The 17,115-nt window shown below is 47.8% G+C and overlaps 1 protein-coding gene across 2 annotated transcripts in view; it reads left to right on the plus strand.

Moving 5' to 3' along the window:
• PARN (poly(A)-specific ribonuclease) overlaps positions 1 to 12,443 on the plus strand; it is a gene marked incomplete at both ends in the record, with an annotated part of 137,131 nt that extends 124,688 nt beyond the window's left edge. For both annotated transcript variants that reach the window (XM_084250657.1, XM_084250658.1), the window contains 2 exons: positions 4,586 to 4,783; positions 12,395 to 12,443. In XM_084250657.1, the coding sequence (XP_084106783.1) occupies positions 4,586 to 4,783; positions 12,395 to 12,443 (247 nt within the window). The remainder of the gene's footprint in view (positions 1 to 4,585; positions 4,784 to 12,394) is intronic.
• Positions 12,444 to 17,115: the final 4,672 nt, after the last annotated feature.

Raw genomic sequence — 17,115 nt, forward strand, 5'->3', positions numbered from 1 at the left:
CTGCTGAGGGGAGCAGCGGGCGGCAGGAGAGGTCTGCGCTCCATGTGGGACCCTCACCCAGCTGCTGGGGATCAAACCGGCGTTGCAGAGGCTGCGGGCAGCTTCGCAACCCAGCGCTCAACCGCTGCACCACCGGGGAGGCCCCAATAATTTCAAATTTTTTTTAAATGTTGTACAGACATTACCAAGAAGACCCATGTGCTCTTCAGCCAGATTCATCTGTCCCCATCTCCCCACACTCGCTTCCTGCTTGCTGTTCACATGTACCTTCTCCCTCCTTCCCTCTTCCTCTCCGTACACTTTTATTTTTTTCTGAACCTTTTCAGAGCAAGTTATATGCATTATGGTCCTTTATCCCTAAATACTAGAAATAAGGATATTCTTATACATAACTGAGTAGTTACCAACCTTGGTAAATGTGACATTGACATAATACTTTAATCTGCTGTTCATGTCCCAGTTTTATTATTTGATCCAATGTGATCTTTACAGCTTTTCCCCCTCCAGTGTCAGATCCAATCTGTGATAATGCATTGCATCTAGTTTTCTTGTCTCCAGTCTCTTTTTTTTCTTTTAATGACAATGACATTTTTGAAGATCACCAGCCTTCCCCTTCTTTTTTTTCAATAAAATGTCTTTCATTTGGGTTTGTTGATGTTTCTTTGTGACGAGGTTCAGGCTATAGAATCCTGACCAGAATATTCTTTTTTATTTATTTTTTTAAAGATTTATTTATGCAAGCACTGGGGTACAGGCCAGAGGCGCCAGAGGGTGAGAGAATTCACCAGAGACAGAGCAGGGAGCAGAACAGGCGGAAGGACTGAAATACACTGTGGAGGGGAATAGCTGGTGAGGCAGGACAGGTCTGCTGTGCTAAGTGGGAATCTCCTTGACCGGCCGGGAATCGAACCACTGCTGCAGAGGCTGCGGACAGCTTCACAGCACTGCGCTCAACCCGCTGCACCACAGGGGAGGCCCCACTGGAATATTCTGTGTAAATATTCTGTGTCCTTCTCGGGGTATCAGTCTGTGGAGACGCACTCTAAGACCACACACAGATCCTGCCTGTCATCAGAATATCTCCCCACATTTAGCATCTTTTGCATTCTTTATGTGATGTTGCAAAAGGGCAACTCACCAACTCTAGCTCTTGTCCTCATTTACCCTTTTATCTTCCGCCCTTGGCTTAAGTGCTCTCCTTCCCACCCTCTCGTCTCCTCCTCTCCCCGCCTTTTGTATCCATATTGCCCTTTGATTCCATTTTTTCCAAATATCTAGACTTTATTACTGCCCACAGAAGTTCTGGTGCTCCAGGTGTCCCAGATCTGACCAGTGGGAGCTCTTTCAAAGCGGATCCTCTGTCTTGTGAGGTCTCATCATTTCTGGGCCGTTTCTTACTCTCTGGGGCTACAAGATGTTGCAGCCTCCTCTGTTATCCACCATGGCATCGGCCACTTCCTGGAGGAGCCCTGATTTTTTTTAGTGGAGTCTGGTATTCGAAACTAAGGTCTGGACACGAGGTGGGCTCATTGCTTCTGGGGTTTGTTTGCTCCTAGGCGCTTTCAGTGGACAGGCTGGGAGGTGTGTGAGGGTGTGTACACACACACACATGCACACTCCACATGTATATGTGCACACACAATCCTACAAAAGAAGTTTGTGTTTGTTTGAGAATACCTCACCCCACTCAAGATTGAGAATACCAGGCTCATAAACAGCACTTTTGCTCTTTGTATTGTTCATCTTTTTCACTGGAAATCATTCTGTATCAATTCTCTGAGATTTCATTCTTTCTCGAAACTGCTGGTGCTTTGTGGATTGCTTGTGCTATAACTTATTCAACCAGTTTCCTATATTTGGACACTTAGACTCTTGGTAACATTTTTGCAATTACACATAAAGTTGCAGTGAATAACCTTGTGCTTATATATCTTGGCATTGCTGGAAATGTTTCCTCTGAATTCTGCAAAGTGGGATCATTGGCTCAGATAGCAAATAGATATGCAGTGTTAGCTATTGCAACTATCCTATCCCTAAGAGTGAGTTGTGCCACGGTGCATTCTCACCAACTAAGTATGAGTGCCGGTTTCCCCAGTGACACCAGCAGAATATTATATCAAGCTTTGGAATATTTTTGCCAACCAAGTGGGTAAGAAACGATATTTCAGTTTTTTGCATTATGAGCAGAGTTGAGCATCTTTTGGTGGCTTGCCCATTTTTCTGTATTTTTGTTCTTTTTTTTACTCTAATTTTGAGAGTTAGATATATGTAAAGGACTTGAGCCCTTTATTTATGACATATCTTATGAATATTTTCTTTGTTTTTTTTCTTCTTTTTTATTTATTTTTTTTCTTATAAATATTTTCTACTGGCTTGTCGTTTGTCTTTTGTCTTTCCTCATGTCTTCTAATTTTTTATGGTAAAGGATTTTTATTTTTGTGAGGCCAAATTTATAATTCTTGGGCATCTGGGCTGTGAGTGTTAGTAAGAAGGCCTTTCTCACCCAAGTTTTGGAAGAATTCACCCATGGTTTCGTCAGTAGTGTAGTGTCATGTCTTACATTTAGATATTTAGTCATTTGCTACATGTGAGGGGCGAGTCTCATCCTTTTCCACTTGACTTTTTTAAAAGTCCATCTTTGCCCTGGTCATTTGAGATACCACTTTTATCATACCCTGGCTTTTGGACTTTGTATTTCTTGAAGTATTTTTAATGCCAACGCTTCCAGCCGAGTTTTCATTAAATGTTTACATCCCACAGGCTACCAGGCTCCAGTATTTACTGGAACCCAGAGGAATTTTTAGGACTCTTGCCCTTTTGTAGTATTGATAGAGGAGTGTGGGCCCTCAATATTTTCTTATTTTTTCCCTCAAGTTTCCAAATTTTATCAAAATGGGAATTTTTTTAATCCTTTTTGAAGATATTTTCAGTTTTTAACTAAAACTTCAGCATGGATTTTTAACATCACCCCTTCCCCCCCATTTTTCCATTGGTATGTTGACTTTTCTCCTCCATAGAAGAGAGGTTTCAGAAAGCTTGCATGTGATGGATGTGCAAGGAAGAAAAAGGGAAGGCCAGTGGCCTTTAGGCCTTGTGGTCCAGGCCTTGTTCACTTCCCTTTGTGTTGTTTTTTTTTTTTTTTAAAGATTTATTTATTTATTTATACAAGCACTGGGTACAGTCGAAGCGTGGGAGGGTAAGAGGATTCACCAGAGCCAGAGCTGGGAACAGAAAAGGCAGACTGACGAAATACACTGCTGAGGGGAGCAGTGGGTGGCAGGAGAGGTCTGTGGCACCATGTGGGACACTCGCCATTGGCTGGGGATGGAACCAGCGCTGCAGAGGCTGCGGGCAGCTTCTCAGTCCAGCGCTCAACCACTGCGCCACCAGGGGAGGCCCTTCCCTGTGGTTTTTAAGAGCTGCCAGGTAGGCTGTTTATTGTCCATCTTCGTGTGTGCAAGTGTACAGGTGTAAAGTATAGAGAAGACGAGCCTAAGGTAGGAGCTGGAGACACATGAATAATAGGATAGCCCGTTTTTAATGGGTTGCATTTTTAAGTGCCCACTTCCTAGGGAAGGCTTAATGGGGAGTCTGCTCTCTCGCCTTCCTCCCCCTATTCCTGTAAGTGGAATAACTTGATTTATTTTAATGCTTTTTATAACTTGGGGGTTATAAGGAGAAAAATCTATTTATAAGCTCCATTTAGAGGAGACAGGACTCACGCTGGCCATGTGGTCTCTGTTTTTACCAAGTTATATTTCAGGAAACATATTTTCTTAGGGAAAAATCAGGATATGTAATCCGATTTAATTTAACATGTCAAATCCTATAAAGCTTTAAAAACGAAGCCAGGTTTAATTATAAATTTAACAAGTCACCTTTTTGAAATAGAAAAGAATTTCTATGAATTTCGTTTTGTGGAATACGCCCTGAAAGTGCATTCAGTCAGATATGTGAGCAGTGTGAGAGCTGACAAACTCTAGAACCTTTCTAGAATACCTACCTGGCAGGGATGATACCATGATCACAAAGGTGGTTTTCCCAGGGCGAGGCTTATCCATTGCACTCCGGATGTGCTGATCCCTGTGAATTCCCCAAATGTGGGAAACTCGACTGCCTAATTTGTGGCAGTGGGGGACTGCATTTGCGCTAAAAAAAAAAAAAAAAAAAACCTTTCTAGAACCTCTCACAGCGTGCACTGTGTATCTGTGAGACAGTCACGAAGGCAACACGGCTGTCTTAGGACTCGGTGCAGTTGAGACTCTTTTGCTGTGGTAGTTCAGCTCTTCTGTTCTTCTGTTAGAATAGTGTCACCAAAATGGAGACTGGGAACTTTCCTTGAAATTTCTGTTTTCTTAAGTACCTGTATCCACAAGCATAGCTTAGAGCTTTCTTCTGAGTAAGCCTGTCACGGGCAGACTCAGACTTCATTTCATAATAAGGCCTTTAATGTGCGGGTGGCAGCTGCCCTGCTGTTGATTGCTAGTTAAGTGTTAATAGAATTAAGAGCATTAAAATATTTTTACAGGCTAGTCTTCCCGCCACTCTTAACACCTTTCATGCAGTTCCACTGTTTGCATTTCAGTCTCACAGCTACCAGCACGGGAGGGAAGAGAAACCTGAGTCTCAGTGAAGCAGAAGCTGGCTTGGAGGCCATGGTGTCGGGGGATATTTCTGACACTGAGCTTGAGCAGACAGATTCCTGTGCAGAGCCCCTCTCAGAGGGAAGGAAGAAGGCCAAGAAGTTAAAAAGAATGAAGAAGGACCTTTCCCCAGCAGGTTTGTATCGGCTCTTACTAAGGACAGGAATTGTGTTTTCTTCAATACCCTAGGAACTTATGTTTGGGGGAGAAGTTCCAGAGGCCTCAGTGGGTGGCGGAGTCCACAGGCAGGTGTCTCTAGGATCAACTTAATTTAATGGGAGGAATCCCCCAAAAGTTCCTAGCTTTTAGCAGGGGTCTCCTTCTTAGAGATGTTGGTGATCTTCTCTCCTCCGTGGTTTAGAGGTTTTGCTGATATGTTCAAAGTAGCCTCAGTATCTTACATATGCATTTAAATTTGCACAGAGACCTACTCCTACACATGTTATTTTCAGTAGCAGTTTTCACTGTTCGCAGCAAAACCCCAGACAGCCCGGGTTTCTCTCTTAAGCAGAATTATATAAGGAGCAGAGAAAACCGGAAATGAGCACATGTGGAGAGAGCCTACTGTGTGCTAGACACTGCTGCAGGGCCTTTTCTCTCCTCATGTCATTTGATTTTCACAGCAACTGTGAGAGAGGGAATTATCATCCCTGTTTTAGTGATGTGTATGTTTGGGCTCAGAGAGGTTAAATTTTGGCGGGTCGATGGAGCTAGTAAAAAGCAGAACCTGAAGGTGAGCCCTGGCCTCCCAGAGGCCAAATCCCCTATCCTCTTTGTCACCCAGACGTGCTGTGCAAGGTTGGTGACCGTTCTCCGCCCTCCATACCAGACCCCATGCGGTGGCGAGTGCCAGGTGAGGAAGGGGCTGGCTTGTCAGTCTCTCCAGACATGGCCTGATCAGGCAGCAGTTGCGGTGTCAATCATTATAGCTGTGCTGAGGGCCCAGGACTGCGCTTCCTGCCTGACAAAAATTCCCTTAAACTTCAGGTAGTCACCAGGGTCCCCTTGACAATTAAGAAAAAAAGGCCCAAAGGGTTACGTGACTGGCCAAGGTCACAGAGCCCTTAAGTCTGTCCTGCAAAAGAGATCATGCTTTTAAGTCACCTCTTGGGATGACCTGCCTCTCTTCCAGACGGTTGCCTTGGTCAGCAGAAGCAACCATCAGATCAAAAGGTGGTAAAGCAATGGAAATGCATTCAGACCCAAGCTAAGATTTGCTGTTTGATTAATTCCTCTTTTTGCATGTGCCCCAATCTGATTATAGCGCGTCTTCTGAATCTCATTGCTATTAATGAAATCAAAGAAGCAACAAAAGTGTTGCATATGCTTTTATACATCAAGCTTGACTGTCACCGGGAACATCCTCGTGGCTGGGCCAGGATTGTGTAGTTTTAGTTGCCTCCTGGAATCTGGTATCTGCCTCCATTTGCCTCCTTCCTCTCCCTAAATGAAGTGGTGGAGAAATTTTTAATCTGTGTCAGCCTTGGTACCTTGTTACCACCACCACATTGCACCTGCTCAACAAATGTTACATATAAATGTTAGCCTGACTTTTAAAGATCACACCAGGCATGATGGGGAATTTGATTCTCTTCTGAATTTTTGTGCTTATCTGTTACTTCTTAGGGACAAGATTTTAGGTTTTTTTCCTTCAATCTCAGCATAACCTTAAAGATATTAAGATACCTAATAATAGACTGCATTAGCAGACAAGCTCCTTTTATAACTTTCATCATTTTAAGTGAAAAATTTCTATGAGTTATTTGGGGTTTTGAATTTATAATATCTTCATTAAAATAGTTTCCCCCCTCCCATTGACAGTAAAACTGTCACTGCCATAAGATTTAAGCTAAAAAAAAATTATAGATTTTGTGCTTCTTTGTCAGTCCTGCTAAAAAAGAAAGAGAAAGAAACACCTTGACAACTTTGAACTGAATCAGGCCACTCAGGATCGCGGAGCTTGCTCCAGGAGCACCCCCCTGGGGAAGCCTCTCTGCCACCGAAGGCTGGAGCTTAATGAGTCCTTGTGAGCAGCTCCAGTCAGTGTGTAGTCCTGATGGTCTCGGCACGATGTAGGAAAGAAATGGGCTGATCCTGCTGAGTCGGCCAACTTTGGTTGCTCAATTACTTTAATCGGGTCGTGGAATGAAAGAGAGTACACAGTTCAGCCCGTGAGAGGGTTTGTGTTAAACTCTCGAAGGTCCAGGGTGTCCCTCGAGCAGGCAGGGCTGGTTTGGGCATGGGCAGGAGCCATATTAGACGACCAAGTGCTGCCTGGGGCAGCCTATCCCGCAGGGACAGGCTCTAAGCGTGGAGTATGAGCCCTTTCCCTTGGGTGACTGGGCCGGGCACCCAGCACTGCGGCACACAGGGCAGAGAAGGTGGTGCTCCCCCTGCAGGGAGTTCTGCTTTCAGGGAGACAGTCATAAAACGTAGAACTAGGTAATATCAAGCACTATCATAATAATCCTGAGACAATTGATCCGCAATAAATCCCAGACAAACAGTATCATCTTTCTTAATTACACATCTTACTATCCAAGGTACACAAAGAATCTTAAGTACTGGATCTCTTCCCAGATAGCACAGTGACCCAAATTACCATTCACTGAGTTTATGTTATATACCTGACATCCTTTTTTTTTTTTTTAATATTTTATTTACTTATACAAAACCGGGGTACAGGCCAGATGTGCAGGAGGGTGAGAGGATTCACCAGAGACAGAGCGGGGAACAGAACAGGCAGACTGACAAAATACACTGCTGAGGGGAGCAGCGGGCGAGACAGTAGAGGTCTGCCACTCTATGTGGGATTCTCACTGGCTGGCCAGGATATAACCCGCGCTGCAGAGGCTGCAGACAGCTTCACAGTGCGGCACTCAACCGCCTGCACAACCAGGGAGCACCCCCCCCTTTTTCAACCTCGTGTAGTCCTTATAAAAACCCAGTAAAGCATAGACATTATTTCCATTTTGTAGAGGAAACCGAGACCCAGAGTTCCAAACTTGGGAAGTCTTATAAAGGGCGGGGATGTAGGCTGTCTGACCCAGCACACCCTGTGCTGATCTGCAGTTTGTAAAATGTGCCCGAACTTCAGAGGAAGCAAAGGCTTCTTTGCAAAGGAGAGTATTTCTGGAAGCTGTTCTAGATCAGAAACAGTGACAGCCTGGAGTTTGAAATGATGACGTCATGTGATAAAAATCCAAGCTGCCACTCCCTTGCGGTGTCTATGTTATATGCGTATTATATACCTAGTAGAGATATTTCTCTTAGTATTTTCTTCTATATGTTGTTTCTCTCCTGTTTTCAAAAAACAAATGTATAATGTAAGCCTTCTTTTCTATTATGATTCATGTAAGTTGGTAGCGCTATCTGCTCATGCGCTGTGGAATTTAAGGTACATTCTCGGCTAGTAGGTAAAAGAAAGCAGTTCTGCATGCTGTTTCTTCTGGAATACGCTATCTCTAGGAAACGTTCCCCAGACAACATTTAATGGATGGTTTCCATAGCACACTTGTTCTTGCTGAGTAAGTGAATAATGCTCTGGGTCCTGGGGAAACCCCAGCCTGGCCTCACCCCCCTCACTTCTCCAGGAAATGGCAGGGCCGACAGGGAGTAGCCTGATACTGGCCAGACTTGTATTGTCCAAATACTGTCAGGCAGCCCACAGGCTGGAGGGTCCTTAGCACTATGTGCGAAGGTGCCAGTGCTAAGTCAGCACGTCAACTTGTGCTGACTTCTTGCAAGGAGATAGACCTTTAAAGCCATGTTAGACCTTTAAATGTTTGCCAAGAATATGAGTTTGACTGGAGTCTTGCCTCATCTGCCAGACTCTTCAAGCTTCCGCCCTTGGGTCACAGGATAAAAACTTAGGACCTTCTCAGAGCAGCAGGCGCTTCAGCTCACAGGTCTCCTGAAAGTCAGAGGCAGGTTCGAGGCTGCCTTGGCCCTTTAATTGCTCCATTAAAATGTGACTTCTGCCCCTGGAGGCAGCGGAGGCTTCACCCTGGGAGCCCATCTGTGCCTCCCTTCCTGCTGGAACCCCTGGATCCCCAGTAGCACCCAGGGGAGCTCCCCTTCATGGTCTGGGAAACCGCCCCAGAACCAGCCTTCTGGGGCACTTCCTAGTGTAAAACTTCGATCTGGCACCCAAAGGACCCTCTACATACTGAATTCCTCTCTGCAGAGGTAATTCATGACAGATTTCCAGGCTGAGGCTTTGCTTTGGAGTCCCCTGAGGGCAGAGGTGTCTTGCTTCCCAGAGGGCCGCCCTCCGGCTAGAGGTGGGTGAAAGGGAGAACCAGCAGAAACATTAGCTTGTGTGGTCACTGCTTCTTCATTTCTTTTGTTAATGAAAAAAAAAGGGGGGACTCACTGTGAAAATGTGTACAGTGAAGAAAAACAGAAGAAAGTTCACCCCACGGTGCTAACACTTGAAATCCTGGCAGTGAGTGTTCTCACTCTGCCTCTCATTTTTTTCTATCTAGTTGGCGTCACACTTTGTATACAATTTAGTATCCTGTTTTTTCCCCATTTAAGAAACTCTTGGTTGAATAATTTAAATTCTCTCAGCATTACACTTTATATTTAAATTTGGCTGGATTTTTAAAAAACATTCATAATATCTTTTGCAGAATCAGCTTAATTAAGATTTCATGTACATGCAATAAATTTCATCACTTTGAAGTGTACAGTGTGGTGAGTATTGACACACAATCAGAACCATCACTGTGGTCAAGATACACAGCAACTCTCCTTCTAGATGGTTCCTCATGTCCCTTGTAGTTAGTCCTTCCTTCCCTACCCCTACACCCTGGCAACCACTAATCTGCTTTCTGTTACTGTGATTTTGCCTTTCCAGGATGCCAAGAAATGGAATTATAGAGGAGGGAGGTAGTCTCTTGGGTCTTTCATTTAGCATAATGCACCTAAGATCCATCCTTGTTGTGGTGGGTATCACAACTTCCTTCTTATTGCCGAATTTATGGCCATATCAATGTTCGTTTACCCATTTGCCGGCAGAAGGACTTTTAGGTTGTTACCAGTTTTTAGCAACGAAGAGTCAAGCTGCTATCAACATTTGTGTCCTGCATTTTGTAGGAACTAAGTTTTCCTTTGGGGTGAACGCCTCAGAGTGGAATTACTGGGTCGTTTGAGAAGTACATGTTTAACTTGATAAGAAACAGCACACATTTTCCAAAGTGGCCACGCCATTTTGCATTCCCAGCCACAGGACAGAAGGTTCCAAGGGCCCTGCCCTTCGCCAGAACCTGGAAGTGTCCAGCTTGGTTGTTCCCAGCTGCGCTGATGACTGGTTTCATGTGAGCAATGGTACCTCTTTGTGACTTCGACTTAATTTTTCTAATGACGAATGATGCTTCATGTGATTATTTGCCATCCCAGTTTCTTTGTGGCGTATCTTATCAAATCTGCCCCTTTTTCCCAATGGGTTGTTTGTTTTCTTATTGAGTTTTGAGAGTTCTTTCTATATTCTGGACACAAGTCCTTTTGTGTGTTCTGCAAATATGTTCTTCAAGACTCTGCATTCTCTTAACAGTATCATTCAAAGAGCAGATGTTTTAAATTTTAATGAAATCCACTCTATCTTTTTTTTTTTTCCCTTGGATTATGCCTTTGGTGTGTCATACCTAAGAAGACTTGGCCTGACTCAAGATTGCAATGATTTTCTCCAGTGTTTCTTCCTACAAGTTTTATAGTTTAAGGTTTTATGTTTAAGTCTACAATCATCTTGCATTAACCTTTGCACATGACAGAGCTGCGAGTTGAGCTCCATTATTGCAGGAGGCAGACAGCCTTAAGATTCTGCTTAAAAAGTTGTCCCTGAATTACTCTTTGCCTTCCAGTAAAACTGGACTGTGAAAATGAGCTCCCTGGAAAACAGACCACAACTCCTTATCCAGTAGCTTTGAGACTGATCCCTCACCATCTACGGTCTTCCTGTCTGGAATGTGCTGTAAAGAGCAGTGCCAGTGGCCTCCAGTCCCTCCTCTGGGTCTCCTTAGGTGGCTCCTGAAGTTCTGGGTCCTAAGCACACAGCATTCTCACTCAGCAGCTGCAGCTTTTAGGCGTGAAAACTAGCGTCTCTGCTGCAGGCTGCCGCTCTCTCCACAGGGAAGAACCGTGTCCGTATCTGGCTACCTCCTGGATGCTGAGAAGCTGCTCTGCCCCAGGAGCCTGCTGAGTCACAGGTGCTCCATGGTGATGTAGAGGCTTTTTCAGGCCACTTTTACAACAGATGAGTCCTGAGAGTCATTCCAGGTCAGGGCTGGTGAGAGGGTCAAGCAGATGAGCCCATGCCAGTGCCTGTTCTTTCTCCCGCTGTTCCCCGCCACTCTCCAGGGTCCCTCCTGCGGGTGAGGTAGCCAGTGCTGGTGCCAAGGGCAGTTACAGGTGTGACTGTGCAGCTGCTCTTGGCCGCTTCTCTTTTCCTTGCTTCTCAGCCAGTCTTGGTCTCCTTCAGCTCCACGTACATGGCTGCCTTTAGAGCAGCTAGTTGGCTGCTGGAGTATTTCTTTGGTCTATGAATTGTCCAAATGCTGTGGTCAGTGTTTATTTTCCTCCCTACAATTAGGCTCGCAGGGCTGGTCACGGCGTGGCTGGGCTGCCGGCAGCCTCAGTGTGTGCTCGCCATATTCATCCTCTGTAGTCTCGACCAGGCTGCCCCTGCCCAGTGCCACCTCTCAGGAGCGTGCTCAGGGAGGCCAGAGGACCCAGGGCAGCAAGCCCCTTCTCCTGTCTCTGGATCCCATCTCAGCCAGTGGTCAGCAGTGGGAATTCCAGTCTTCACTGCATGCGCTAGCCCACTCCTCGTTAGGAGGCTTCTCTCCACTGCGTGCTTTCCTTGTTGGGGTCTGTCCATTTTAGGCACCATCAAAGATTTCTTGCCCCTTTTAAGCCCTTGGTGAGTTTGTAGCTGAGGTGGGCTCTCCTGCCTTGCCTGCCAGCCCCACTTTATGACATCCAAAAGGCCTACCCCAGCCTGGTGTTTCTCCTGTTGTGAACATACTCCTGACTGACTCACCTCCCTCCCTCCAGACAACGGTGGCCCAGGCCTGGTGCCTCCTGTGCTGCTATGGAAAGTAGCACGAGTGGAGAAGGCCTTCCCAGGGGGTCGCGGTGCTTGCAGTGAAGAGTGGGCTCCCATCCAGCTGGGAGACCTTGGTGTGGAGCTGAACTTGGAAAAACCCTTGAGCTTTATTTTGCTCCTGTCAGGGATCTCTGCACCCCCCATCCGTCAGCTTCCCTCCACTGTGAGGCCCAGTCCCGGGAGTCCTCCGGGTGTCTGCTCATCTCCGCACAGGGAGCTGCTCATTGGGGCCTCAGTGCTGCCAGGATCCAGACCGCTCTCCACTCCTTGCTGTAGAGGGCTGGTCAGCTCCCTGCCTCTCTGAGGCGGTTTTGCATTGAGCATAATGCAGAGAAAATGAACCCGTATAGTTCAAATGGGGGTAGCGATACCACCGTGCTGGGCTCTCGCGAACGCAGATGAACTGCAGAGTATGGTGCTCAAGCGTCACATTTTAACTCCTGTAAAGAGGTAAGCAAGGCAGGGCAGGGGGCATGTGATTAACCTACCCCCACATGTCTGGAGTTTCACCTGTTTTCGGGGCCTGCTCTCCATGGACCAGACCTGCCATGGGCCCCTCCAGGCCCGACTCTGCTCCTTGCTGGCCCTTCCCTCCCCATCCTGGCCTCCTGATCACCTGGTTCTGTCCTTTCCCCCCAGGAAGCATCTCAGACGGTTCTGCCAACCTCTTTGAAGTTCCCGACACGTGGTAACCGAGGCCCAAGGGAGCTGTCGCTGGCGCTGAGCGGAACCGCGCACACTAGGAAGCCATACCATATTTCACTGGATAGAATGTGGCCTGGGAGGGGTTTGCAACCATGTCTCCTGGGGGGACAAAACCAGTTTTTATTTTTGTGGCTGCATTTCTTTTTCTCCTTTTTATATCAACTGTCTGCTGCCAGCACGGCTGCAGGCTGTGGTGACCGTGCCCACCATTAGCCAGTCCATTGTCTGTTGCTCATCTGACACTTTTGTCATAAACTATTGTCTTCAAGAGTCCACCCGGGGGAAGGTCAGCTGCGAGCTGGGCAGTGCTGTGGGTGCTGTGACCACAGGTTTCGGGGGACTGTGCTGCCTCCCTCGGGGGCTCTCATTCTACTCCTGCTGACTTGAGGGCCGTCTTGGGCGGTGGCCATAGCCTCCTGTTTTCAGAGCTGCCTGAAAACATTAAGTTCTCCAGCTTGTTTTACCAGCAGGAACGTGTCTACTTGTCCACCCCGAAGGAACCGAACGCTGCCTGCCTTTGGAACTCGCTTACTCCCCCATCTTGTTTCCTGCCATGAGCTGCTCATGGGGGATTGTCCGTGCAAAGCCCGACTATTTCCACGCGCTGCGCTCGCGCTCCACGCCGGCCTGGCCGCCTCTGCATCTGGGGCAGTGAGGTCCAACAGCCCCACATGGGCGGCCTCCTCTGTGAGGCCATCGCAGCAGCGGTGGGACCTGTGGATCCACTCACTAGATCCGCTTCATAGAGATCATTGTTAGATATTTAACGTTTTTGTATCATGGAACTAAAAAAAAAAAAACTGTATTTCCAAAAGATGAAAATTAAAGAAATTTTCATAGGATTTTGGTTTTCTCTTTTAAATAAGTGAGTGAGGCTTGAAATACTACATGATGGATTTCTCTCGAAGCTCACCTATAAAAAGCTCTGGTAAGGCCACTAAGCCTGGTGTTTATCGTTTTATTTTAATTGTTTACCTCTGAGCCCGCTGTACCTACCTTAATGAGTCAGGAGTAGAGCCCCCTGGGAGTGACCATATGGGGGGCTCCATCCTTTCCACAGTGGGAGGGATCTCTCTGGGCTTGCAGATCTGGGGTCAGAATTCCCCGTTGTCACAGAAGTCAGATTTGTAAGACCTTTCCCCCATCAGCCTCTTAACACACCCCCATCCCGGTCCTCTCCTCCCTAGCCTCCTACTTTGATAGCCACAAAGTTGCAGACCCAAACTCAGCAGGAGGCGTGCCCACCTTCTTAAAAGCTATGGTTGCTGAGCCGGGAAGTGTGACGGGGGCTGAAGACAAACAGTAGTGGGAAGGGGTGGAGAGACCCTTGTCAAGGTCACCCAGCTTCAAGGACGGCTGGGACTGGATCCTATAGAGACACATCCTGGATTCTTCATGGTCTGGGAAGAAGGGGGAGCAGAGAGCCAGGCTGTCCCTCCATAGGAGGGTCCAGGTCCCCTCCCTCCTTGAGGCTGGGTGACCTTGCACAAGGGCCTGGGATCACATTGTAAATGGGGGTGGAGGGTTGGATTAGAGGGGATCTAATCATCCCTTCCCCTCAAATCATACCATTCAGTGACTCCACCAGCTAATTTGGTGATCTGCCTTACAGGAATAGTCATTCTGCTGGTAGAATTTGAGGGTGTGGGTTTGAACTGCCAGCGGAAAGGGAGCTGGAGAAAGCTCAGTGTGTCTCCCCGAGGAGCCTGGTCAGCCCGTAATCTGGAAGAAGCTGATTGACTCTCACGTCTCCCCCACCTCTCCTTAGAAGCTTCCTGGCAGAGTGTGTGGGGGCACCTGATAGACTGACCTCACTTCCTCCTATCTCCATCCTCCCTTCCTCGCTAACAGAACCCTGGGAAAGTGTCTGCCTGGAAAACTGTATTCCTGGCTGTGTCACGAGTGAACCCAGAACTTGGCAGCTGAAAACAAAAATGCTTATTAGCTCAGTTTCTGTAGGTCAGTCCAGTGGGTCTTTTGGATCAGGTCTCTCGGGAGGTTGCAATCAAGGTGTCCACTGGGCTGTAGTCATCTGAAGGCACAACTTGGGAAAGACATTCTTCCAATTTCAGTCATGAGGCTGTTGGATGGAGGCACTCAGGCCTTTACCAGCTGTTGTTAGAGACATCAGTTCCTTGACAAGCACGCCTCTCCACAGGGCGAGTCACAACATGGCAGCTGGTTTTCTTCAGAGCAGGAGAGGGCAGCTACCGTTTCTTTGTAAATCTAATCCCAAGAGTAACCTCTCTTCCATCTCTTGCCATATATTGTTGGTTAGAAAAAAGTTATAGGTCCAGCCCACCCTCAAGGAGAGGGAATTATACAAGGGAGTAAGTACTAAAAGAGGATTTGAAAATACCTACCACAACTACCCTTCACAGACTCTCTTGCAGATGGACACCGCCACATGACTACATTCTCTCCAATAAGATACAAGCAGAAGTTTTGTGGTGGAGTTCTGGGAAAGCTACTAGAAAGGTGAGTCAGAAGTTACTTCCTTTTTCTTGTGGTCTGAAACATAAGGGCTGGAGCTCTGGCAGCCATCTAGGGGCATGAGGAAGCCAGCAATGATTTCACAGACTATTCTTCCAGCCTTGACTGGCTGCTGGGGGAGTCTAAGTGTTTTTAAACCACTGTATTCAGAACTCTGTCATGCATAACTGAACCAGTCTTAAACATTATAGTGTTACCATCTCAGAGAACAAAACTGAGGTTCATTAGTACATAGAACGTATCCAAGATCAAAAGCAACTAATTGGGCAAGCCTCAGCCAAACTTCCAGTTTGTTCATTACAAAACAAATCTTCCTTCCAGTGCTGAGAGAGATCTGTTTGGAGGAAGGGGGACAATCCTCTGGAGTTCTTCCTCTGTCTTCTAGGTAATGTTCACCATGTGTAGTGAAATGGGAGACAAAGTGCAATGTGATAGCAGCCTGGCAAAACAACCCTCTTACTAGGGCAGGGAGCAGAGATTACTGGTTTTATTCGTGTTCCTGGTCCCCCCTGTGGCGACACTCAGCAAGGAAAACTGTGGCCTGGGCAATTGGGAAACGTTCCTAACTTCAGAATAAGTGATAGGGAAGGCTGGACTGACAAGCAAAAAGCCCAAAGAACGGATGGCTGAGTTCGAAGGCGTTTCAGTCCTGCCCTCTCAGAGCCGGCACAAGCAGACTAACATGCTGCTAGGCACAAGGCCACCACCTTCTGGAGAAGATTCTAGCTCATCCACCAAAGTAGGCTGCAAGGATTGGGTGCAGAGGGGTCAGCCCCTTACCTGGGAACTGCCTTTCCAGCCCCAGGATGGGCCCAGCCACAGTGAAATGGCGCTTGCAACTCAGCATTGGAGCGCAGGCCCCTCCTGGCAGGCTCTCACGGCGGCACCCCCAGCCCAGACATGAATCCCATTAATCAACCTGCTGACTGGGTGGAGAAGTCTCTGTTACCAGCCCACCCACTAGGCAGGTCAAGGTGTGCTTCTAAGGGTCTGAAAAGATGACCACCACAGATCAAGCTAAACACGTGTGCTTTACTCTCCGCACTAACCTGCAGGGACTGCATCCCAGCAGGTCCTTCGCAGACCGCGGGGCTCCTCGTGTCCAGCTACTCCCTATGATAGGGCTTTGATGGGGGCAAGTGACAGAAATGCGAGTTAACATAAGGCAAGGAGGGAGGTGGGCCCATCCTGGTCATTATCGGGGTCCACATTATCCGTCCAGCCACATTCCCACCTGGGCTCATTGTCCCGTTTTCTGAGCCCCATCTGGAGGCATTGGGCTGGATCCAGCCTTGGGCTCTAGCACTTTCAGGGCCCTAATGCTGCATCCACACTCCGCCAGGCTGAATCCCCATCTCTTCTTCAGGGGAGTTCTCAGAGTGCTGGAAATTGTTGCCAGCACCCCCAGATCCTGTTCTCCCAGCACAGTGGACTGAACAGGCCAGAGATGCCTCCCTGTGACTCTGTCTGCCCAGGAAGTGATTGACACCCCCCCCTCTACCCCCCCACCGCCCACCCCCCAGGCTGGGGCAGTCATTAGCTGGGCCTGGGGCACATGCCCACCTGTTGTGAATTCACCAGAATTTGTGATTGGAGACATTCAGTGCAAAGAAATGGGGGCTCAGAGAAAAGCAACCAGCTTCTACTTCAGTCTAGCTGCATTAAGTGGATGAAGGTTTTTTTGCCGTGTGTTTGCAAACCAGGTGTGTCTCAGGGAACCCAGGCTGCAGTGGAGGTGGGGGGGATGGGCATGGGCTGTGCCCCGCTTGCTCTCCCTGCATTTTGCCCATACCTTCCAACCTGCTTTTATTTGCACAGGGCTCTTCACCGGAGGCTACCACGTGCCTGCCATTCTTCTGCAGGCAGCACCTCACTCAGGGCCTCAGGGTGAGCTCCCCTGCAGGGGAGAAGGAATTCTCCTCTCTCCCTTGCCTAAGCCCTGGACAGCTGCTCCTGCTCCCTCTGCAGACCGGAGAGTTGCTGCTAAACCAGGCTGCTAATTCCAGAGGACTTTTGACCTTTCAACTCCAGCCCTCTGAGTGGCAGCTGAGCGTGAACACAGCTGTGTGTTGGCTGCCAAGAGGGGTGGGAGGTGTGGGTGGATGGAGGGGGTGGCCCCACCCCATTTTCTGTGGGCAGAAGGGGCAAGTGGGTCTGACTTGCTTG

This window comes from Talpa europaea (genome assembly GCF_964194135.1).
Source record: "Talpa europaea genome assembly, chromosome: 12".
Taxonomy (NCBI): domain Eukaryota; kingdom Metazoa; phylum Chordata; class Mammalia; order Eulipotyphla; family Talpidae; genus Talpa; species Talpa europaea.